The 24,688-nt window shown below is 40.1% G+C and overlaps 3 protein-coding genes across 8 annotated transcripts; 2 read left to right on the top strand and 1 right to left on the bottom strand.

Moving 5' to 3' along the window:
* The first annotated feature begins 1,223 nt into the window (after positions 1–1,223).
* LOC127963209 (pro-thyrotropin-releasing hormone-like) lies at positions 1,224–3,274 on the top strand. Of its 3 annotated transcripts, none has more exons than XM_052562979.1 (4): positions 1,224–1,297; positions 1,553–1,768; positions 2,189–2,499; positions 2,992–3,274. In XM_052562979.1, exons 2-3 carry the CDS (start codon positions 1,564–1,566, stop codon positions 2,452–2,454), a joined length of 471 nt encoding a protein of 156 aa, XP_052418939.1. In that variant the 5' UTR covers positions 1,224–1,297; positions 1,553–1,563; the 3' UTR covers positions 2,455–2,499; positions 2,992–3,274. The 3 variants fall into 3 exon arrangements, with proteins under 3 accessions (XP_052418939.1, XP_052418940.1, XP_052418941.1); XM_052562980.1 differs by having other exon boundaries at positions 1,239–1,297; positions 1,590–1,768; XM_052562981.1 differs by having other exon boundaries at positions 1,251–1,297; positions 1,593–1,768.
* Positions 3,275–8,235: 4,961 nt separating this feature from the next.
* Positions 8,236–13,657, top strand: mbd4 (methyl-CpG binding domain protein 4). Of its 4 annotated transcripts, none has more exons than XM_052562969.1 (7): positions 8,236–8,354; positions 9,161–9,302; positions 9,952–10,011; positions 10,203–10,337; positions 10,849–10,998; positions 13,206–13,309; positions 13,392–13,657. In XM_052562969.1, exons 2-7 carry the CDS (start codon positions 9,215–9,217, stop codon positions 13,464–13,466), a joined length of 612 nt encoding a protein of 203 aa, XP_052418929.1. In that variant the 5' UTR covers positions 8,236–8,354; positions 9,161–9,214; the 3' UTR covers positions 13,467–13,657. The 4 variants fall into 4 exon arrangements, with proteins under 4 accessions (XP_052418929.1, XP_052418931.1, XP_052418930.1 ...); XM_052562971.1 differs by having other exon boundaries at positions 9,167–9,302; XM_052562970.1 differs by having other exon boundaries at positions 8,304–8,469; positions 9,167–9,302.
* A 343-nt stretch (positions 13,658–14,000) lies between these two features.
* LOC127963171 (protein disulfide isomerase Creld1) lies at positions 14,001–24,352 on the bottom strand. The gene is made up of 11 exons (XM_052562932.1): positions 24,197–24,352; positions 22,769–22,890; positions 20,978–21,060; positions 20,742–20,852; positions 19,580–19,671; positions 17,316–17,495; positions 17,015–17,110; positions 16,295–16,378; positions 16,131–16,226; positions 15,920–16,060; positions 14,001–15,136 (listed from the first exon to the last, which is right to left on the bottom strand). The coding sequence occupies exons 2-11, from the start codon at positions 22,883–22,885 to the stop codon at positions 14,916–14,918; spliced, it is 1,221 nt and encodes a 406-aa protein (XP_052418892.1). The 5' UTR covers positions 22,886–22,890; positions 24,197–24,352; the 3' UTR covers positions 14,001–14,915.
* Between the last annotated feature and the right edge of the window lie 336 nt (positions 24,353–24,688).

Below are 24,688 nucleotides of genomic sequence, written 5' to 3' on the forward strand. Positions count from 1 at the left end.
AGCTCAGACTAAATGTCATGTAAACTAGCAAAACCAGCTAAGAGACACAAACACGTCCATCACTAAGAGTGTGTTACTAACACACTCCACGTTCAAGAAACTCTAGTATTATGGCCATTTTTGGTGACACATATTTTAGAGCAGTCAGTTAAATCTGATGTAAGCACCTTCGTGATTGTTGACAGTTTCATTAGTAACTTTAATTTAATTACGCTTCTTTTTTCTAAGTAATTGTAAGTTTACAGTTACATTTATTTTATAATTAAATAATGTAATTTAGTTACATGTAATTAGTTTCTCCCCAACAGTGGTGACCAATATCCAGAGCAGTGTTTCGCTCATATACTGCAGAGTACAGTATCTAGCAACTCATGTCATCTGAGAAAAACTGAAAACATATCAAACATGCTGCTAATATATCAACAATACATTTATGAAACAGTATGAAACCTTTAAGTATATGGCAATATTTTAATATGTCACTTGTTAGATCATGCTAAGATCCAGTCCGGGACGCTGGATCCTGTCAGAAATGAGCAGTTTTGTCTCAGCAGAGTACAGCGAGTCCTGTCTGATTCCCAAAACTGTATTAACAGTCCTCTATCAACCAGGAAGTGGACTGAAGAAAAGCCAGCGAAGAGCAGGAGCTGGAGATGAAGTGCTGATGATTAAAATAGAGCAGAGTTTATTAGAAATATAGCATAAAAGACATATAATATAACTCTCTAATCAATAAATGAATCGATGAAATGGTTATCACGATTATTATAAATGATTATTTGATGAAATTGAAAAATAAAATGATGATAAACGATTATAAATTATTATAAGTCTCTGTTGAGACTATTTACATTTTTAAACGTTATATTTTATGTATTATCAATCAATTTGTTGTGTTATTTATTTTATTACGAAAATGTGATAATGGTGACCGCGGAGGAAATAAATTTGCGATGCACTAAAGGAAAACAATTATGTTAAACATTAGTCCCTTTCCAAATAAATACAAGTGACAAAAAAAGCTCTCATTGGTCTAAAGAAAGACATTTCTATGCCGTTGTGTGTTGGTGTGTGTCAGTTTTCTGAATGAACAGACCGTGTCTCTGCAGCACACTGCCCCCTACAGGACAAAACCTCACATCAAAGTCTTGAGTTCCGCCGCATGACGTCAGAGGGTCGCGCGGGGGGGCGAGGAGCGCCTATATAAAGTATCCGCGCGACTTCGACGCTTCAGTCCACTAACAGACGCGTCCACCGAGCATCATCAGACTCCAGGTAAAGCAGCTGCGCACCGCAGGTGAGAACACATCACAACACTTGTTACTCATGCTACAGGTACTTACTATTATAATAACTATAAATGATGCATACTTACATGCAAGTTATCCTGAATCCTAAGCCTAACCATATAGTAAGTACATGTAGTTCATTAATATTGCTCAGTATTTGAATGTATAATTAGAGTGTAAATGCAGTGCTCATTCTCTGACCCGAGTCCTGAGCAGACTGGTGTTGTGTGTGTGTGTGTGTGTGTGTGTGTGTGTGTGTACAGTCTCTTGTCACATGTGTCAGGTGCTGTGTGTCATCAGCAGGACAGAGCTTGTGATGAGGGCGGTGTGTGTGATCCTCTTGGCCTCTCTGACGGTGTGTGTGTCGCCCGGGGTCCAGACTCAGACCCTGCCGGGTGAGAGTGACCCGTCTCTGGATGAGCTGCTCCAGCTGCTCGGCTCCATGCTCTCACAGATGGAGGACCAGAACTACGCCAACGGTGTCTGCTCACAGCTGAACACATCTACTACAACTACTGACACACGAGACATCTTTTAACGGATTCATTGTTTATTCTCACAATATCACATATTCATTCAGTCACTATTCAAATTGTGTGTGTGTTTTGTGTACTATTATAATAACAATTAACTATGCATTATTACATGCAAATTATAATCCTAATCATACAGTAATTACATACAGTATAGTTAAATAATATTACTCAGCACTTGAATGTATAATTACACTGTAACCTTCTCTGCATGTAACAAATGGACAATAAAATACACACTGTGTAAGATTTACCATCAGAACAAGCACAAAGTTTCAAAAGAAACCAGTTATACTCTGTAGAAATGCTTGTGTTGACTTCTCCAGAGTTAATGTTCCCAGAGCTGAAGTCCTGATGTTTCTCCAGGAGAGCAGACGGCGTGGCTGGAGAAGAGACAGCATCCCGGTAAACGAGAGGAGGACAGCGTCCGGCTGAGGAGGCAGCACCCCGGGAAGCGTCTGATGCTGGAGGAGCCCAGCGAGCAGAGCCAGCTCCACAAGCGCCAGCACCCCGGGAAGAGACTGTGTGAGGACTGTGATCCAGCCAGCGTCCTGCTGGAGCTCCTGGACAGAAGCAGCGGCCAGGAGAAGCGCCAGCACCCCGGCAAACGCCTCCAGCTGGAGGACGAGTGATGGCAGCAGAGCTCGCTGAACTGTCCGAGCTGTCAAAACGGACAAGTAAGTGTTCACTGTGACATCCGTCTCCATCAGTTCCTGTAACAACATTTCAATCGACCAATCAGAAACGATGGAGAACGTCTCTCAGTTTCAGCTTATGATCAGGGTCAGGCACTTCTACACCCTTGTTAATCAGATACCATTTCCCACTGATTTTAGGTAGGAATAAATTATGGGTAGAGTTGCCCTTATGAAAATTAACCATGTTTTTACCACAAATAAAACCGAAAACCTATGTTTACTAAAATTCAGCCATGGTGGACTAACCAGATGGTTTTGATTCATAACGTGGTATTTGTAGTAAAACTGTGGTTACACAAACAGTAATCACAATACTGGTTAAAAAAACATGGTTACTACATTTTTTTTACTACAATAAAACCATGGTTAATTTCCGTATGTGTAGGTTTAGGGGTAAGGATTGGGTTAACATGTCTTACTTGGCAACGTTTAGTTTTAGCGTTCTCTTTTACGTGTCTCGTTTCGTTCCAGCAAGAGGGTGTTTCTGGTTTTGGTGTCTCGGCCCCTGCTCCACAGGTCTGGTCTGGCACACAGCTGTGCTGCTCCAGGTGCCAAACACTTCACTAATGCATGAGAGAAGAAACATCTCCTGCACCAAACAGAGCCGGGATATTTTTCTAATCCTTGCATGACTAGACCTGTACATGAGTTTATGGTTTATTTTTGTTCTGTTGATTAAGAGCATATAGATGATTATAATGTTGTACAATAAAATGCTTTGGATGCGAATGTCTGCTTTGAGTATCTAACATTCACAAGAAGGGAAAACTGTGATGAGAATGCCTCAGATTCAGAGTGGGTCAGAATCACACACACCAGTGAAACAGAGATGGAGAGCGCTGGCCCGTTAACAGAAGTCCATCAGCTCTCAGTTCAGATCTGCCTTCATGTTATAGTTCACTCTCCTCTCAAACTGTGCCAGTGTGTTTATCGTGTTCAGTTTCTATCCAGCGCATGCTAAAGGAAGCTCAGTTAGGAGAACAGATTTCACAAGACGTTCTGATTTCTGTCAGGTTTGATCTGGGTGTTTGAAACATCTGCTCCTTATTAAAACATTAGTCACAGTGTGCTGCAGGACTTCATAAGCTCATCATTCACAGCTCTGAGTTCTCAGGACACACATGAGGTGGATACACAGGTCAGGTATCACACAATCATCAGCAGCTAACAGAAATAACCCAGCGCTCAGAGACTCCAGCTGATGTAAACAGACTAGCTCACAACTTTATGCAGGGTCAGAGTCCTCAGGACTTATGTACAGTTCTGAGTGAGGAAAGAGTGTGATGTTTCATACCAAAGATATACATTAGGACAACATGGAGCATGTCACATGAGAGATGAAGAAAATAAAGCCAATCAGTCAGTAAATCCAGTGTAAGGCCCCAGCACAGCTGAAGCTCATCATCACGCTGGAGCATCTCCCCTGATCTCTGACTGACTGCTGATGATCCTCAGACTCACACAGTGCAGGAGCAATATACAGTGCATATGTTTACAGCAGAGGCTATGAGAGATTATTATGAGACTTCAGGATAGTAAACGATGCCTGATTGCGCTCACTAACTGGGTGATTCTCACGAAATCGTAGTTTCAAAGATTTCATATATGTCATTTAAAAAAATGTTTGTATCAACAAATTTTCTTTTTAAGCATTAAGAGCCGGGTCTGAAGTGTCAGTGACCATAAATTTAAAAAAGTTTTACTGACAATTTAACAACTTTTTGAACATATTTTCCAAAACGTCCTTAAAAATCTCATTACCGTAACACTCTGAAAAGTCCAGTGATGTAGGGAAAAATAATACATTTTCACATTTTTAAAAATGGTTTATTAACAGTCATGCACAGTTACTTGAAACTCTGGAATAAAATATATTTTTATAATAACATTTTTATGTGATTTTCAATTATTTATCTCATTACCGCAACACCTTCTGCATTTTGCAGCCAATTTTTTTATTTTTTTTTTCAGTAAAAACTGAAATATTTTCAAAATGATGTTGCAAACCTGAAAGAACATAATGTATAGATTCTGCACATACATTTAAAAGCAGACTACTATTTTTCAATTTCTTAAATAAATCTTAAAAGAACACATGTTGCGGTAATGATACATAGGTTACGAAAATGAGGTTCATGATTTCGGTAATGATAATAGGCATATTAAGTATGTGGTATAGTCAAACAAATAATATTTAATGTAGAAAATAAATTAGATAATATTGGCATAAATTATTCTGCAGTGCTTCATAACTAGATAACATAGGGTATAAACACCAGGGGCCATTTTCACAAAATATTTTAAGTGAAACTAAATGTTGCTCCTAACTCCACATCTTTAGGACTCTTCGACTCTTCTTCGAGTATTTCATGAAGTGTTTTTATGTAAAAAATCAGCTCTTAAATCTGTGAAAAGTTAGTGGTAGTCAAGAGGACACCTAAATCACAAAGACCAAATCCTAAACAATCCTAAAATGGCTGTTTCCACAGCAATCCAGTTTGGATTTATTTTACCTTTATACTAAATCTTACTGTCATATCAGCCATAATAATTCTAGTCTGTTATTTAAAAGGCTGCTTATACATATAACAATTATTTATAAGATGCAGACATGTAGAGGCTGACAATTAGCTGAACATATGCTTGTTTAATTAGTGACACTCTAGTTCAAACTTTATTTGAATATTGCAACATTTTTATTTTGAAATCTTTATTTGATTATGGCAACATGATATCTCATTCTACAATATTTCTATTATAAAACAACTGACAGAGACCCGTCCCTTATCAGCCAATCACTGTGGGTGTAGTTAGTAATCATGCTGACATCATCCATACCAAAAAGGTCATCCTCACTCTTCTTCTTAGCTTAAGATTTCTCCCCATTCCTTAGTAAAATTCTGTCACAGCTGCTTTATGAATAAGTTTTATGAGAAGCAGTTTAAAGGGCACCCTGTGGTTTTCCACAAAAATAAATACTTAATAGTGTAATGTAAGAAAACAAAGAAGACTAATATTAGTTTTGTAATTTTAGTTTCATTATTAAAAAATTATTCACAATACATTACAAAATAATGTTTCTTATTTCATTTTATATTTTATGTAATAATCATATAATTATGTAATAACTATTTATTAATAGTCACTGACAGTGGGAATGTAGTCTTTGATAACTCAAGTGGATTTTTTTCTTTCTACTGAAAGAGTTGGTTCTGGTAAAGAGTATACCCAAGTGTGAACCTAAAGTTTTTCCAAAATCGCTCATTCCTAAAAAGATGGTTCACAATATATTTTTCTTTTTTCCTTAAAGATGTTCTCATTCAATTTAACCCTAACCATTCTATAATAATTGTTTTTGAATTAGAATTTAAAACTGCTGCATTCTTTCATATTTAAATACACTGCCATTCAAAAGTTTAGCATCAATAATAAAAAATAAAAAAAGTTTTTAAAGCCTCTTCTGCTCATCAAGGCTGCATTTATTTGATCAGAACTACAGTAAAAACAGTAATATTATGATAAAGTGATTGTTATCTTTTTAATATACTTTAAACCAGAATTTTATTTCTGTGGTGACAAAGCTGAATTTTCAGCACCATTACTCCAGGTTTCAGTGTCAAATGATCCTTTAGAAATTATTCTAATATGACATTCAGCCAAGTATGGTGACCCATACTCAGAATTTGTGCTCTGCATTTAACCCATCCAAGGTGCACACACACACACACACACACAAAGTTATGTTGCTCAGTATAAAAATCATTACACTTATAGAAAGTCCTCATAATGATAGATGCACCAACATTTGTGTTGGCTTCCCAACCATTTTTGATAACTACTCCTGCTGTAACCTCTAACCCACAATGTCTCTCTCCTTCCTGGGGTTTGGTGGGTTGGTATAAACGTTTTGTCTGAAATTGGTCACCCTAGCCTTTGCTTAAGCTTTTTTGTTTTGTTATTAAATAATATTTAATTTAATAACTCATTATATATATTTAACAATAGTCTGTATGATTAAATTCTCATTACCGAAAAATAGGTTCTCTCTACCGCAACTGGCCTTAAATTGTTGCGGTGAGTGAAAATGGTGTTGCGGAGGATGAGGTGTCCTAGCATGTTTTGTTAACAACAGAGAAGCCATGATGATTTAGCTAAATTTTTACTCTGTGTATATAATCAGTCATTAATGAAGTATATTTTCATAGAAAATTTGTAATCTAATATTTTTCTAAATGTGGAAAACTACCCGTTTCGGTGATGATAATCAATTTGTCGTGTAGACGTTCTGACAAGAGAGTTTTACACTTTTAACTGGAACAATATGAAGATATCTGCCTACCTTGTTGGTATTTCGAAGGTTCTGCCTCATGTGTTGCTTAATTTAAAATCAAGATTTATATTTTAAAAAATTGTGTGCGTAAATGACCCTCAAAAAATATTGCGGAGGATGAGAACATTAGTCATGGACACTTTATATTTCCACTATTGTATCATTATTATTATACATGAATATTCAGTCTGTCATTTTTCTGTCATGTGAAAAATTATAGAAGAATATCCATTTACTTTTTTCAGAATATTTTAATTGTAATTTGTTTAAATTACAACATAACATAAGTTAAGATACAGCTGGACGCATTGCGGTAATGAGAATTTCAGCAGAAAATGCAATAAAATGCAAAAATAATTAATTCCTATGTTGAAATTACTCTTTGTGCAAGGTGGAGAACAGTATTGTCTTTATTATGGTGTTTTTAATATATTACTAAATTGCATTTTTAATATCTAAAATCACTAGTGACATGGCGTTTCAACTGTTTCGTGAGAATGACCCAACTGTCCTTTTAAAATAAGCCCTAAAAAGGGATATGCCTGGGGTCATGGGTCACAGTGACTCAAAGATCTTCACAGTGCTGAGTTCCTCACTTCTACATCATCTGAGGAAAGACTTTGGTGTACTTTACTCCACTATCATTTGGGGGCAGACTTATCATTATTAAAATGAGTGTACAACAGTACATTTCTTTTACTACTTCAGTGTGTGCTTTTAGAATAAAACAACTGGTTTAACAGAGGTTTTAACTGCATGTAGCTGTGATGTCCAGGTGCTTCTCTGATCTGTGTGATATTGGGCACTTAAAGGTCATCCGAAGGAGATCTTCAGTAAGGTGACCAGATGTCCATTTCCCAGGGACACGTTCTGCACAGGATTTCCAAATTGCCTAAAATAACCAGGTTTTGCTGTTTGAGCTGTGGACACCTCAGGCCCAGGACATCTCTAAAAAAGAAAGAAAAAAACAACAACAACATGTAGGTATTTTAATTATAGCCAATGTTTTACAAGAAGAGGCCCAATTTACTTGGATTCAGAATTGCTGACAATATTACCGGAGAAACAGGATTCAGTATTCCATAAATGGTTTATTACACATATGTCTGACCTTTAAAAATACAGAAATGTCCCGTAAATCTACAAGGGTTTAATTCTGAAGTGCACCTCAGAGTCCTGTGAGTGTGAATTCATTTTAACACAGTTATATCTTAAAAGCAAAATGTTCTAAGAAAACATTGGTATTATATTCTTTATTTTCGTAACACAATGCATGAATTTTCGCATGTTTTATATTTTCATTATGAATTCGTTCTAAAAAAAGAAAAAAAAAAAAAGAACATAAGCAGCGGTATTATCCTCCGAGGCGCTAGGTGTCGATAGAGCGGAAGCCTCTGAGCTTCCGCTTCTGGTGTGTACGGTCAGAGTCAGAGCAGAGCCCGTGAGGAGTGCAGGTCAGTGATCTGATCCCGGGGAGAATGAGGCACTCGGAGGACAGCAGCAGGTGCGTGGTTTATCTGTCAAGATGTGATCCAGTCCGATCGCATTAGGAGGAGACCGAGACAGCACCGACTAAAACACGGGCTTCATGTGATACAGAAACACAGAGACATCGAGAAGTATGTTGAGTCTAGGAAAACCACCAAATCAGTTGTGGATTTTTAGTATATCGAATTTCTTTTCAGAAAACAGGCAGCATTGTTTTAATCTCAGTAGAATTATCCGAGAAAATTTCTGCCAGTATAATGTTGTGAGAGACCTTTAAGTCACGAAGACTGGAAATCGCTGCCCTAGAAACGCCCCGACAACAGCCTAGTAACACCCAAACAACAGCCTAGTGACACCCAAACAACAGCCTAGTAACACCCTAACAACAGCCTGTAGCAGCCCAGTAATGAGGAGTCAGAAGAGCTGTGGTGTGTTCAGTGTTTGAGCTGCTCTCTCTCTCTCTCTCTCTCTCTCTCTCTCTCTCTCTCTCTCTCTCTCTCTCTGTCCCTCTCTCTCTCTTTCTCAAATTCAAATTTTCAAATGAGCTTTATTGGCATGACTTGCACAGTATTGCCAAAGCATTGTACATTACATGAATAAGGAATAAACAATTATATTATACATAAAACAAAAACAGATTCGTAAAATAATTAAGTATATGTATACTTTCTCCTTTTTTTCTTCAAACGAGAAACAAGTAAAAGACAACAACAAATAACAAAAAAATAAAATAAAATAAATACAGTACATGTAATATTAATACTGTAATATTTATTTATTACAGTATATGTATTATTTATGTAAGTACTCTCTTTCTCTCAGTCTCAGTCCTCAGGGAGAGATCTTCCAGTGCAGGACAGGGCTCCTCAGACACTGATGGACACAGAGATGTCTCAGACTCCACGCAGGAGAAGAGTGCTGACCACAGAGCCTGCAGACAGAGAGACGTGGTCACGAGAGCACAGTGAGATCCCCCTCATCACAACAACACACTCACTGCTTGTTTTTGGCCTTTTTTTGCTCAGTTTGTCAGAAAACGACTTCACTCATGTTATTTTGCTTCTCAAGGAAATTAATCTTGATTTAGACATTTGCACTGTAGAAAAAGACCACGATGCACTTGTTTCTCAGCTTCAGTAATTACTCATTCAGATGCAGTGCAGGACTGTTGGAAGCTGTATCTTCAGTCCTAAAAATGAAAATGAGTCCACGTTTTACTCACTCTTGAGCATCCTAAGTGAATATGAGTGTCTTCTTTCAGGCGAACCTGATTGAAGTTATATCATTAAACATCCTGGCTCTGTGTGAGGCACATTTTATTATGGATGGATGCACTTTATTGTGCTCCTTTTGTGAAAACACCCATCCACAGCCATTATAAAGCTTGGAAGAGCCAGGATCATTTTAATATAACTGACTGGATTCATCTGAAAGAAGAAAGTCCTATACACCTAGGATGCCTCGAGGGTCAGTAAAGCATGCACTGTCCCTTTAAATGTCCTCTAGCAAGGCATTGACAGGTGTTCAGTGAGGATTGTTTGTTTGGGATTCATGCAGGGATGAGCTATGATCTAGTGCCTAACACACGCAAATGGATGTGTTTCTGTTTTTAGGATTGAGGTCATTAGCAGAGAAACGGAAAACGAGTCCATACTTCAGTGGAAAGAGTGAGGGTAGGTGATTGAGTCTCTAACAGAGCTAAAGGAATGATGTGGCTGTAGCTGGGCTTGTTCAGATAGTATTTCTGCAGATAAACCCAGATATGATCTGTGGTCATAATGCATCGTGTCTGATTAGGAACGCACATTTACAGCTCAACTCAACTCAACTCAAAGGAGACAAGTTTAAAAGCTTTCTTCCTCAGCTCTCAGTGCCCCGAAGCGCAAGGCCTTCAGGAAGTGGACTCCACCACGCTCGCCCTTCAACCTGGTGCAGGAGACGCTGTTTCACGACCCCTGGAAGCTGCTGGTGGCCACGGTCTTCCTCAACAGGACCAGCGGTACATAGCACATCCACAAACTCTGCTCGTAAACACTCTTGACTCCGTCTGATGTGAACATAAACAGACTGTGTCCCCGGTCTTAAAGGGACAGCAGCTGACAGAAGATCACTCACTGCTCTTGACTAAATCACTTTAGTAGCCGTAATAAAGAGTAATGTCAGTTTATTTTATATCCGCTTGAAAGAATGAAGAATAAGGTAAACAAGACCTTATCAAGAATGCCTTATTAGCCATTGGTATTTAATTGAAAATGATGAGTAGTGATTTTATTTAAGTTTAATATAAAGGCATGTTGTGTGCAGTTAAATCAGTGTCTGTCATGATAAACCCTTTATGTCAAACCTATATAATGAGTTTTAGATGAATGCTTAAATGCATTACATTAAGTAAACCCCTTAGATTTTAGTTAACTAAATTTATTGTAGATTTAGTTGATTATAACTAAAATATGCCTAAAGCAAACAGTGCTGGCCAGTAGGAGTCCTGAGGTGTGTGTGTGTGTTTGCAGGTAAGATGGCGATCCCGGTGCTGTGGCAGTTCTTCGAGCGCTATCCGAGCGCAGAGGTGACGCGGGAGAGCGACTGGAGACCTCTTTCTGTCCTGCTGCAGCCGCTGGGTCTCAGCACGCTCCGGGCCAAAACACTCATCCGCTTCTCCGGTGCGTGCCTCCATCTGAGCTAACGTGTGCTGTTCATCCTCACTCTGAGCTAGCGTGTGCTGTTCATCCTCACTCTGAGCTAGCGTGTGCTGTTCATCCTCACTCTGAGCTAGCGTGTGCTGTTCATCCTCACTCTGAGCTAGCGTGTGCTGTTCATCCTCACTCTGAGCTAACGTGTACTGTTCGTCTTCACTCTGAGCTAGCGTGTGCTGTTCATCCTCACTCTGAGCTAGCGTGTGCTGTTCATCCTCACTCTGAGCTAGCGTGTGCTGTTCATCCTCACTCTGAGCTAACGTGTTCTTTTCATCTTCACTCTGAGCTAACGTGTGCTGTTCATCTTCACTCTGAGCTAGCGTGTTCTTTTCATCTTCACTCTGAGCTAACGCGTGCTGTTCGTCTTCACTCTGAGCTAACGCGTGCTGTTCGTCTTCACTCTGAGCTAACGCGTGCTGTTCGTCTTCACTCTGAGCTAGCGTGTGCTGTTCATCCTCACTCTGAGCTAACGCGTGCTGTTCGTCCTCACTCTGAGCTAACCCGTGCTGTTCATCCTCAGTCTGAGCTAACGTGAGCTGTTCATCCTCACTCTGAGCTAGCGTGTGCTGTTCATCCTCACTCTGAGCTAACGTGTGCTGTTCATCCTCACTCTGAGCTAGCGCGTGCTGTTCGTCTTCACTCTGAGCTAACGGGTGCTGTTCGTCTTCACTCTGAGCTAGCGTGTGCTGTTCGTCCTCACTCTGAGCTAGCGTTTGCTGTTCGTCCTCACTCTGAGCTAGCGCGTGCTGTTCGTCTTCACTCTGAGCTAACGCGTTCTGTTCGTCCTCACTCTGAGCTAACGAGTGCTGTTCGTCCTCACTCTGAGCTAACGCGTGCTGTTCGTCCTCACTCTGACCTAACGCGTTCTGTTCGTCCTCAGTCTGAGCTAATGCGTGCTGTTCGTCTTCACTCTGAGCTAGCGAGTGCTTTTCGTCTTCACTCTGAGCTAACGCGTGCTGTTCGTCCTCACTCTGAGCTAACGCGTGCTGTTCGTCCTCACTCTGAGCTAGCGTGTGCTGTTCATCCTCACTCTGAGCTAGCGTGTGCTGTTCATCCTCACTCTGAGCTAGCGAGTGCTGTTCATCCTCACTCTGAGCTAGCGTGTGCTGTTCATCCTCACTCTGAGCTAGCGTGTGCTGTTCATCCTCACTCTGAGCTAGCGTGTGCTGTTCATCCTCACTCTGAGCTAGCGTGTGCTGTTCATCCTCACTCTGAGCTAGCGTGTGCTGTTCATCCTCACTCTGAGCTAACGCGTGCTGTTCGTCCTCACTCTGAGCTAACGCGTGCTGTTCGTCCTCACTCTGAGCTAACGCGTGCTGTTCGTCCTCACTCTGAGCTAGCGTGTGCTGTTCATCCTCACTCTGAGCTAGCATGTGCTGTTCATCTACTCACGGGTGACTCCTGTCTTCAGTAGAGCAATACAGAAGAGTGTCATCACACCGAGCAGAGATATGAAGCTCTGATGTCCTCACACTGCACACAGTGGGACTCTGAAAAACCTGTTAAGAAGTCATATTCTTGCATTTTATTTAAATAATACATTCTTAATAATACTATTACATTTCAAAATAAAGGAGTATTAAGTAGAAATATAATTATTTTATAGTAAACTTTAAAATAATGCTAATATTTAGATTTATATGAATTTGATCATTTTCAAACTTTAAATCGGCAAGCTTTTAGTCGGTACAGGCTGCTCAGCTGGGTCCAGTGCTGCTGTGTGAACAGCGTCTCAGTGGATTGCACTGAATCGTATACAGTACCGTTTGTCAATCTAAAATGATAATTGTGCATTAACAGCTATAGATCATGTCGAATACAAATGAGCCGTCTGAACTAGTTTTGTTTTTGGTCATGCATGCGCACTTGTGTTTATGTCTGGGTCTTAAGAAGCAAATAAGTCCAGCTCGAGGATAAGAGTTAATAATGGTTAGTTTCTTGCACAGACCAGTCGTTTCACTTCATAAGACCTCAGTAGGTCGAGTATTACAGCTGTGTTATTCTTCTTATTTGACTCTCGAAGTTGAGTTGCATAAGTTAATTGAATGATTTGAATAAACAGTTAGTTTCAGCCAGTGTAAAGACTGGTGCTTACATGTAGTGTACACACTATATATACAGTATATATCAGTGGACGTCTCATGATTGTGTGACATCGTCTTTTTCTTTTTCAGATGAGTATCTGAGTAAATCGTGGCGGTATCCCATCGAGCTCCATGGCATTGGCAAATATGGCAACGACTCGTACCGTATCTTCTGTGTGGAGGAGTGGAGAGAGGTACAAACATACACTACTTGAGTTATGCTCTTGTGCAGCGGCTCAGAGAGAGAGTGAGTGTGTGTGTGTGTGTGTCCTGCAGGTCACTCCAGACGACCACAAGCTCAACGACTATCACGCCTGGCTCTGGAAGAACCAGGAGCAGCTAGGAATCTGATTTTCTATACACTCCAGGATATCTGAATAAATCATAATGTGTGCAGCACACATGTGAATCAGTGTCAGTAACTCACCAGAGTCTGTCTCCTCAAAACATCTGATGTTCTTCTTCTGTCATCATGTTGGTTCATCAGTTCAAGAAAAATGGCTTATGTTGTGTAAAAAATAAATGGACTTTTACCTTTTGTACATGCTTTGGCTTAATGAAGTTTCATGAATTGATGGTTTTTAAAGTCAGTGTTTTCCTTTTGTGTAGTAGATTGTTATCGGAGTATTTGTTGAGGGCACTGATTGACTGAAAGAGTTTAAAACAAGGCTTTGGTGGCACCCATTGGTAAGCTGTTTCAGAGCCAGAAAAGCTTGTCACATTTTAATGAACCTTTAAGAAAACCTTCTTTGCAACAGTGCACTGAAGAATCGATCACAATTCAGATTTCATGTTTACTTTAAAAACAAGTTCATAATGCTTGTAAAAGAGTTCAGGTGGTTTCAAACGGGTTTTGTGTCACCGGTTATAGATGAGGAAAGCGAGTCAAGTCGATAGTTTTTTTTATTAGATCAGCGTCCTCCACCCTAACCTACAACAAGTGATAACTCCAAACGTAATTCACATTCACACTGGACAAAAATAAATATGACAAACAAGATAAAATAGTTCCACATGTTCATCTAAAGCATGCAGATATGATCTGATCAGTGCACTAAAGCTGAAACTGAAGCTGTGTGTCAGTGAAACCACGAGTGCTGAATCTGCAGATCTGAAACAGTGCTCCACAGCCAGGGGAAATCAGAGCGCTCTAAAACTGTGGTCTCAGTGACGTCCTAAGAAAACATACTAGTAAAATCTCACAGTTCCTAGTTGTGCTCGGTGGATATTGCGTTGTGTTGAAAGCCACGGTTATGAACGAGCTCACAAACTGGTCTAAAAAGAAAAGAAAAGAAATCATATCCAGTGTTGATGGAAATTCATTGATCAAAAGGTGTGTGAGCCCTGTTAAAACTGGTTTGCTTTGGATGTTGAAGACATTTTACTTGATCTCTCTCACACACACACACACAGATCCTGGTTTGAGAGCGAACACGCTGGACATCTTCTGTGACCATACTGCATTCATGCATTTGGGAGCATTTCAAACTCAAAGTCTTTCAAATAAATGGTTGCATGAACTGGGACGGATTGTAAAAAGGAGCACAGGATCCATGTATAAATGGGTGTACATGATGATAATGTGTTGGGAATGGCAGCATGTACAGTAGCTCTACCTGAATGAGTCTCATACAGTCCGTCTCTCGGGGTTTGGACACACACATCCAGTGCTAACCGTGCAGAGACTCATGGATACAGCAGCAGCTGAACTGTTGAAACAGTGTTATAAATGAGCTTCATCATCCACAGAGCCTGTGCTACACGTCCCTGATCGATAGCACTCCCAGAGCTCGGCGTCCATCAGCGTCCCTTAAGGAAGCCGTCCAGCACGCGGTCACCCTTCTCGGACAGCCAGTATCCTGCCATGGCCGCCAGTCCTCCGATGAAGATGGCGGTGAAGACCATGTCTCCTTTGGCAGCTAGAGTAGCGAGAGCACAGATGACCACGCCGAAGAACATCTGCTGGAGCACGAGCACTTCGTCATCCGTCATGTCATCAAACAAGCCCTTCTCCGGCCCCGCTGCGAGGACACAATCAGAGGAGGTTACACTGCATGTCTCTCTGGGTAAGAGCACAGGACAACTCATTTACTCAGAAGGTGTCACCATATAAACCCTATCCACCCTTTTCTCAGAAGTAGCCCTATGGCAAGAATTAACAAGAACTGTTTGCACTATAAACCAGTGTGTTCATGATTCAGATTTATTAACATGGTAAGACACACCCATTTTCGATATAAAGCAGCAAAATGATCATAATCAAATTCACGAGCTTCCTTCAAGTACTCCTGGTCAGAGTGTAATGGACAGTGTTATATTCATTACTCTCTTTCACTTCTAGACTGATAAATGAAGAGCACAGAATGTGCATCAAGGCCTGTATTCACAACATCTCAGGGCTAAATGTAACTCATTACTCTTCAATTGAGGAGAGAATCTGACCAATAACGGGTGTTTTTACTCCTACATTGTGCTCTAAGAGTGTGTCACACAGTGTTGAAGCACTAAGAGGATCTGTGTAATTTAGACTGAGCCAGTAGAGCACAAATAAAGAGAGGCTCGAGTCTCCTTTAAAGTTCAGCTACAAGACTTCTTTCTGAATTAAGTTTTCTTCATTGGAGCCCTTAATTTTGAACTCTCAAAGTGAATTAAATAGAATAATTTAACATCAAAATTTAGACCCCCCCGAATTCTTCATTTGTCTTATTTCCTCTAAATTTTGCAATAAATATTGTATGCTGGGCTTTATATCATAATAATATCACATCATGAGATTGTAATATGGTGTGTAGACTGTAACTCACTCGGTGGCAGGTTCTCCACACAGATGCTGTCCCGCCGAATGAAGCCCTCGGCACACTCGCAGCGGAACGAGCCCTCCTCATTAACACACGCTTCGTTGAGTCCTGGGCACGCGATGGCTCTCTCCGAACACTCATCGATGTCTGAGAACGACAGAGACTCATCAAGCATCGAGTGTACCAGCGCTAATGTAAGGTTTAGAAGTTGTGTTACCTAGACACTTGGCTCCAGTGAGTCTGAACCCTCGAGCACACTTCTTACAGCGAGCAGGTCCGCTTCCCATACAGCCCACACACGCCTGATCACAGCCTGCACACAGATACATGAGCACACACTCCAACACACACCTGCACTCCGAGCATTAGCGTGACACTGACCTCTGCACTCATAAGAGCCGTCCGTGTTGAAGCAGTACGTGTTGGACGGACATCGAGCCAATTCAGTGCCGCATTCATCCACATCTGCAGCACACACACACACACACACACACACACACACACACTATTTCAGATACACTGAACACAAACCTGGAGGCTTGTGACTGTCCCATAGACTGCCATGATAAATAACAGTGTCAAGGTCCAGAAAAGGTATGAAAAGCACTGTTTTATTTCAAATCAAAGCTAAATTCAGGTAAAAACAGTGCATCCTTGTGGTGCGGAGGACACAGAAGAGCACACACAGCACGCTGATGTGGAGACACAGAGGAGGATTATTGAATAAAGTCATTATTTCTGTTTTCTTCGCTTACAAAACGTGTTCCCGTCACTTCATATAACCCTGATTGCACGTCTGATGGCAGATGGACTATTCTGATGATGTCTTTCATTATTTCCTGGACCTTGACACTGTTATTTACTGACAGTCTATGGGACAGACACAAGCCTCCTGGTTTTCATCCAAAATATCTTAAAATGTGTTCTGAAGACGAACAAAGCTTTCACAGGTTTGGAACGACAGAGGGGTAAGAGATTAATGACATCATTTTCATTTTTCAGTGAACTAACCCTTTAAGACGTTTCACCTCTAGCATTAAGTCAGTGTTTGATAGTTTGAGTCTGAATCTGACGTCACACACCGGGACTGATCTCACTCACCCACACACTTGCTGCTGTGAAGGATCCACCCAGGCTTACAGTCCAGACACTTGCTGTCTTGTGGTCCTGTGCACTTTTTACAGGAATGATAGCAAGCTACGTACAAGAGAACAATGTAACTTACAGTCAATATATATAACATTGCCTGAGCAGGTCAACTGAAATTCAATACTTGGGATTGACAACATTTCTTTCTTTCTTTTTCTAATCTCTAGTCTCGCTTCAGCTGAAGTGTAAGTTTATCAGCAAGCAGGAGTGCAGAATACACACTTCACACAAGAGATCAGACGAGAACAGTTACCTGAGCAGAGCGGCTGTGTGTGATTGGAGCTCTTCTCTCTGTAGTATCCGTCCGCACACTCCTGACACAGGACGCCCGAGTATCCCGGGTCACAGACACACTCTCCATCTCCCAGACGTGTGCCCTCGCCCTCACAGCGGCCCAGACCTCCACACACCCCTCCAGAGCCTGACGGACACGCTGCACACACACACACACAGACACACACACACAGACACAGACACAGACACACACACACACACACACACACACACACACAGACACACACAGACACACACACACACACACAGACACAGACACAGACACACACACACACACACACACACACAGAAAGACTGATCAGCATGCGTGTGTGAATGAAGGGGCCAAATCGAAGTTTTTATGGTTTCTCACTGTTTTATGTGAAAAGGTGAGCTGTTGCTTTCAAATATACACGTTTCATATCATTATTGGATGCTTTAATATAATCGTGCATACTGTATGTTGAATCATTGCATGCAATTACATAAACTGGTGAACTAAAGGCGGGCGTACACGGTGCGATTTTTGCTGTCGTACGAGTTCGCATGCGATTTTTTTCAATCGTGTGGAAATCGCGTATTCTCATATGGTCGCGGCTCGTATCATTTGCGATGAATTACGAGCCGAGCAGAGTGGCTTACGAGCACTTCCCGACCTCCCGATCATTTTTAAACATGTCTAAAAAGTTTGTGAGCTATCGGTTTGAATTCGTGCCATTTGTGCGGTTGAACGAGCCGATTTGTTGATTTATCTGAAGTTGACCAATCACGAACTAGGAAAACCACAGAAGAAGAAAGACGAAGACGGCAGCTGAAGTCTGATGTTTCTAGCAACGTATTCCAATGCCTTTTTAGTTCTCTCTCGCTCTCTCGCTCACACACGCATATGTAGTTTACAGGGACTCTCCATAAACGTAACGGTATTCTGTATATCCCCATACACTACTTCTATCCATCACGAAAAATGCATGTTTAAAATTTCTATTAAACACCGTATAGTATTTTTTAAAGCCATTTGGTTTACGAGAGCACAGTAATTGTCCTCATAAACCATGTTTACATTTTAATACCCATTTCAGATATTTATAAACCATATACAAGAACACACACACACAGGGTAACCAAACGTCCCGGTTTCCTATTGCTGAAAAATAACCTGTACGTGTAGGAAACAGTCACGGCTCGTATCAATATTTTATTTGCAGTTATGAGAGAGGGAGAGCAGTTATATTAGGCGCGTTCCCCTTGAGGCACCGCTGCACGCACAGAATGATCACCTGTATGACATCAAATTACGGCGAGAGCGATTCGAATGCATTGGATATGTATGCTCTCTTATCGCTCTCACGGTAATGTCATACAGTGATCCTTCTGTGCGTGCAGCGCTGCTTCAAGTCGAGCGCGTCTATCAACTTTGTGCGATTGCTTCTGGAATTCGCAGGTTGTAAAATCGTGTCGTATATCATGTCGTCCGTACGATTTTCAGATAAACTCACTCGTGCCGTGTGCGTTGACATACGATCTTCCGACCATCCGAATTCGCACCGTGTACGCCCGCCTTAAGTTGAAATGTAAAAGAACGGATCAGATTTCCCTGTTAATTTATGGATTAGGGACGACAATGTTGTTTGTAAAGTTCAGTTTCTTGCACAGACTGATTGCTTCACTTCACAAGACCTCAGTATATCATCAGGAGCCACAGGGATTCATTTCGTCTTGCATGTTTTTTTTTAATTGTGTGTGCTTTTTTTATTATAATTGACTGATTGATTTTATGAATGCTAAAAATCTTCTTGACTCATCTACTGAAGAAAGTAAGTCACCTCTATCTTGAATGGCCTTAGGGTGAGTCTTACCCTTTAACAGTCAACATGACCCACCCACTGCTTCTGTGGACAGTATGGGAGAGCCAGTCAGTCTGTGTATCAGATACATATTAGATCTGTTTTGTTGTAAGGCAGAGATACTCAAATTACCTAGCCTGGGGGCCAAAATTACAAAAAGATGCTAAACCAGAGATCACTGATTAAAATGACAAGGTAGCAGAAATAACATGATTTTAATTTAGTTTCAGAATGTGCAAAACATCAAAATCCAGCGACGACTTCACAACCAATTCTGATGACCCTGTCTACTAACACAATCCATTACTAGACCAGCATGGGGGAAAAGTTGTTCCAGTTTCACACAGAGGCGTGTGTGTTTCAGCTGTACCATCTGTGTACTGTGTGTGTGTGTGATCACCTGCACATTCAGGCCCGTAGTGTCCAGGTGGGCAGCACAGTCTGAGCTCCTCAATGCACAGCCATTGGTACAGGTCTGGAGCTTCCTGCTGTCTGTAACCTCACACACAACATCTCGCGTGTCAGTTAACAATTAGGCACACTTCACGCTAACATCTTATAGGACATTAAACACACACCCAGGTGAGTTTACTCAGAGTAAACAGACTATAATTCATTCTGTCAGGATATAGACATAGCCATCTTATGCTCTGAACAGAACCTGTTTGATCAGTCTTTCTTTTTTAAAAATGTAGCATTAAGCAAACCGTACAATCTTTGTTCACAGTCATCAAAAACGTCAGTGTCCATGAAGCATGGCACAGAGAGTAAAGAGTGAAAATGTGACCCTGGACCACAAAACCAGTCATAAGAGGATCATTTTTTTCTTTCCACTGATGTATGGGTAAGGACAGGATAGGACAATATTTGCTCGAGATACAACTAGAATCTGCAAAAAAAAGTTTAGCAATGAATTTTGAATTACAATTTTTAGCTTCACCTGCAACTAAAGCAGAGTCAGAGGTGTGGAAAAGTTTTGACTATTTGCATAATGCGAATAATGAGCCAGTGGGTTATGTGAAATGCAAAAGATTTGACATTCTGTTAAAGTACGATGAAAAGGAAATTCATTGCTGATAAGGCATGTTTGACCCTCCAGTGCCCATGATCAACCTACAATCAAATCATTTGTTACAGCATCAAAACCCATCCCTGCAGAGGTGAAACAAACGATGACGGAGAAGTGTGTCAGCTTTTGCTGTAAAGACATTAGGCCTTTTAATATCATAAATGGCGAGGGGTTTGAAGAGCTGGCGCAAGAACTAATTAATGTCGGGGCTGTGTATGGGAGGGTTCCTGTAAACTCTGTTATTCTCCACCATGTGACACTTGTGAAGAAAAGAGGGAAGCTTTAGTACAGAAACTTAAGACTTTGTTGAAGGATTGCACAGTCGCAATAACCACAGACATGAAAACTTATTGGAAAATTAGTTATTTGACCTGCTTTTATCATCTGATCGTGGGTGTATCTCTCTATTAGTTTTATTGGATCTTAGTGCTGAAAAAACTGAAAGAACATTCACCAAATATGTAAATCACCATTACACAAAGAAGACAGGCACCTGTGAAACCACCACGTCTCCACCTGGTCCTCGATCTGCTCCAGCAGCCTGTTGCAGTCAAAGTCAGACTTGTCACACGCAGCCTCTACGATCTCTAGCAGACGTGTTTCACTGCGCACACACACACACACACACACACACACAACAGGCTTTGAAACAAAGGCTTGCAGACCAAACATTAAGATCACATATATAAGGGATGACTCTGTTCTGTAATAATCAGTACAGATGTTTACCTGCGTGCATATTTTGCCAGTTTCTCCTCTTCCCAAGCCGTGTTCCCTCCTCCGAAATTCTTATTGGCTGTTCGCTCCAAACCCTAACGAAAGAAGCACCATCATCTGAACTCAGCATATAAAACCTTAACACTGGGTTTAGAGAATGATGCATCAATTACACAACGGTGTAGATTCACAATATACATGCAGAGGTTTCACAGGTCAGACTGAACAAGACTGGGATTTTGATGATTAGAGTAGTTTCTCAGGACTCACAAGTGTGACTGTAAGTCTTCTGTTTTGGGGACTTTTATATTAAGATGTTTTATTTAAATCATTTTAAATAGTTTATTATTATGTTTTGTTATATGTGTATATAAAAGAACATAGATGTCTGCACATTTACTATTCATTAAATAGATTTTTAAAATGGCAAAAATTGCAGCTCTAGAAAGTATATTTACAAAAAAAGGACCCGGACTGTGCCTGATGAAGACCGACTGGTTGAAACACTGTCTTTTTCATGTGTGTGTGTGTGTGTATATATGTTTGTTTCATCATATAGATGGATCCTGTTGAAAAAACAGCAAATGCTGGTTAGATGTGTTTAGAAGCATGTCTGCTAGTTCGAGCTGGTTCAAGCTGGATTGAGCTGGTTTGAGCTGGTCCTCAGTATCTAGCTCCTGCTCAGGACCAGCTCAAACCCCAGCATCCATGCTTCTAAACACACCAGCGCAGTATATGCTGTTCAGGCTTGGGAGGGTTACTTTAAAAATGTATTCTGTTACAGTTACTAATTACTTCATGAAAAAAGTATTTTGTAACGTAATCCAAGTATCACAATATGAAAGTAATGTAACTGATTACTTCTGGATTACTTCTGGATTACTTCAAGGTCCAATATTTCTTTTTTTAAACCAACAACATTTATTAATTAAGAATTTCACAGCCCTGAATTAATATATATGTAAAGTACTATACAGACCTCTAGTGCATGGTATTGGTATTACAGATTTTGAAGAAAATATAATTAGAATGAATTTTAAGGAAATGTTTCTTCAACAGGAAAATAGAGAATACAAATTAATTTTTTTGTACAAGCAAATATAATAAGAACACAATTTTTTGACAATGGAAAATGTTTCTTCAAAAGGACAATCAAGAATACAAAAAAAAAAAAAAAAAAAAAAAATATATATATATATATATATATTTTTTTTTTTTTTTATCTTTGCAAATATAAAACTAATTTTTAAAAGTGCAAATGCTTCTTTAGGTTGGATGTCGAATTCTTCGATGAAGAGTGTTTTCGTTGCTGGAAGGCACAGTTTGCACTGTTCAACGTTGTTCGCAATTTCTTCTTTTTAAACAAAATAGCAGCGGAATATCCCTGAAATGAACGTGTTTTTGAAGCAGTGATTCAATCTGCGTCTGAGGAGATTGCGGACAGCTGTTATTTGCGCATGCACCAGCGGGTGGCACACGTGACTCGCGTGAGTCATTAATCAAGCTGCGCTTAATATAGTGTTATTATGCCAAAATATTGATTTATTTCGTTTTAAATGAAACCATTGTAATCCTGAAAGTATTCCCTCTTTTTTCAAAATGTAACTATAATCTGATTACTATGTTTTTTGACGTAACTGTAACGGATTACAGTTACTGGATTTCTGTATCCTGATTACGTAACGCCGATACATGTATTCCGTTACTCCCCAACCCTGAAGCTGAATCTGCTATTCGACTCTGAGGTAAGTGAGAGTTCGTGACATCAGAATGAGCAGTAGCTAGTGAATGTGATGCCCAGACCTTGATGAAGCGCTCCGTGAGTGTGCGGCAGGTCTGACAGGGTGCCGTCCTCACCGTCCCCACAGACAGGAGCGAGCAGAAGACCAGCACAGACACCAGCGGCCACGACCAGCACATCCCTCCTGCACACACACACACACACACACACACACCAGCCCAGGCTTCTCACAGACAATCACTTACTGTACTACCATTACTGTATGAACAGTTTTATAAAGAAATGTCTCACTAAACTAGAAAAATGTATGTTCAACCTGAATATTCCTGAGATATGCTACAGAGGTAAACAAGAGAAGGGAATGCACTTAACAACGTGAATTGTTTTTGGGATAAAATATTGGAGATTGAACCTCTTGATAACAGGTTGTGTTTATTACAACTTTGTCCTCTGAATATTAAAATGACCCAACATGAAAGATTGTTAAGTCTTAATGCCTAGCCTCAGAAAAGATGACCTATTTTTGAAAAACAAACTTCATATATTTTGGTCCATCTGGAAAGTGTTCTATGAATTTTTGGGAGAGTCTAGATGGTGACCCTTTTGTGGAATTGATGGACATTGAGAGTATACAGAAAAGTGTGTTATTGCTGTACTTTTATTTCTTTTTTATGGGTATTTTTTTCAGTTATAATGAAAACATAAATTTTTGTCTGAACCTCTATGACAAAGTTTGAAAACAAAAATTGTAAAAAAAAAAAAAAATAATAATTATATTTACTATAGCAATAAGCTTTATTTATTATTATTAATTTTTATTAACTTTCCCATTCCTGCTATTTTACAATTTTTGGTTACACTATATTTTAAGGTGTCCTTGTTACAGTGTAATTATACATTTACTGAGTAATATAAATTAACTTCATGTACTTACTATATGATTAGGTGTAGGATTAGGGTTCTTGCATCTAATTAAGCGTAATTTATTGTTATTATAATAGTAAGTACATCAGTATCAAGGGCACCTTACAATAAAGTCTTACCAACTCTTTGAATTCCATGATATTGCCCAACGGTTCCTCACTTTCACTGTTATGTTGACCACATTAGTAATAAAAAGAGAAGTGTGAAGTGTGGATCTGACTGTAAACCCGAGACTGCCTCGAGCTCTCGTGGCTCTGAAACGTCACTTCCTCTTCCTGTGTGAGATGTGTTTATGGGCTGATCTGATGAGAGATGTGATGCTGATGCTGTGTGTAGGCCAGAACAAAGATGACTGACTGACTGACTGCTGGAGTTCACCTACTCTCGCAACACTACACCTCTAGTCTTAATTTAAACGCTGTTATTCATTGCATTACTCCTCTACACAAGATTCGTTAAACTGCAACAATGTTACCGACGCTGCACCGAAACACGGTTTCATTCACAAGCTTGTAACTGATCATTATGTAGGCCGAAGTGCGATGATTTTCGTTCCGTATACTCACTTTGTAAGACTGCGTTTGGGCGGTGAGCAGCTTCCAGATCCTGTCGACAGAAACACGTCTTCGAGGAGCAGTTATAATAAAGATCTCGCTGCACTGAACATCTTCTAGTTCATTCTGTGTGTGCTGCGGCTGATCGCTCAAGCCCCGCCTCCGTCTGCAAACGACCAATCCTTATCAAGCAAGGATTCTGATGCGCCAATCACAGACCGCCGTGTGCCAAAATGAAAGTAGTGGATCACGCCTCGTCATCGCCCAGCAGAGCGAATAACATTTTATTTAACTTTACGGCCATATATATATTTTTTTTTGATCAACAAAATAATATTTTATTATGACTATTTAATTATTATTATTATTATTTGCACACAATGGACTGACGTGTTAATATATAGCAAGTTCATTGTGTGTCAGATTGCATGATTATATCTCTTAACGTAACTTAAAATATAATTTTAATGCACTTCAGGCCATTTAATTAAATAAAACAATCCC

Source organism: Carassius gibelio, chromosome B8, assembly GCF_023724105.1.
Source record: "Carassius gibelio isolate Cgi1373 ecotype wild population from Czech Republic chromosome B8, carGib1.2-hapl.c, whole genome shotgun sequence".
In the NCBI taxonomy this organism is placed as follows: domain Eukaryota; kingdom Metazoa; phylum Chordata; class Actinopteri; order Cypriniformes; family Cyprinidae; genus Carassius; species Carassius gibelio.

What these genes read in the sequence shown, in the direction of transcription:
- mbd4 (XM_052562969.1), top strand. Translation starts at nt 9,215, where the DNA reads ATGGACACAGAGATGTCTCAGACTCCACGCAGGAGAAGAGTGCTGACC. An exon ending in GACGTGGTCACGAGAGCACA is followed by an intron (nt 9,303 to 9,951) that starts GTGAGATCCCCC and finishes TTCTGTTTTTAG; the next exon opens with GATTGAGGTCATTAGCAGAG. An exon ending in AACACTCATCCGCTTCTCCG is followed by an intron (nt 10,999 to 13,205) that starts GTGCGTGCCTCC and finishes TTTCTTTTTCAG; the next exon opens with ATGAGTATCTGAGTAAATCG.
- LOC127963209 (XM_052562979.1), top strand. Translation starts at nt 1,564, where the DNA reads ATGTGTCAGGTGCTGTGTGTCATCAGCAGGACAGAGCTTGTGATGAGG. An exon ending in GGACCAGAACTACGCCAACG is followed by an intron (nt 1,769 to 2,188) that starts GTGTCTGCTCAC and finishes ATGTTTCTCCAG; the next exon opens with GAGAGCAGACGGCGTGGCTG.
- LOC127963171 (XM_052562932.1), bottom strand. Translation starts at nt 22,885, where the DNA reads ATGTGCTGGTCGTGGCCGCTGGTGTCTGTGCTGGTCTTCTGCTCGCTC. An exon ending in CTGGCAAAATATGCACGCAG is followed by an intron (nt 20,853 to 20,977) that starts GTAAACATCTGT and finishes GTGTGTGCGCAG; the next exon opens with TGAAACACGTCTGCTAGAGA. An exon ending in GAGACGTGGTGGTTTCACAG is followed by an intron (nt 19,672 to 20,741) that starts GTGCCTGTCTTC and finishes GTGAGGTTACAG; the next exon opens with ACAGCAGGAAGCTCCAGACC.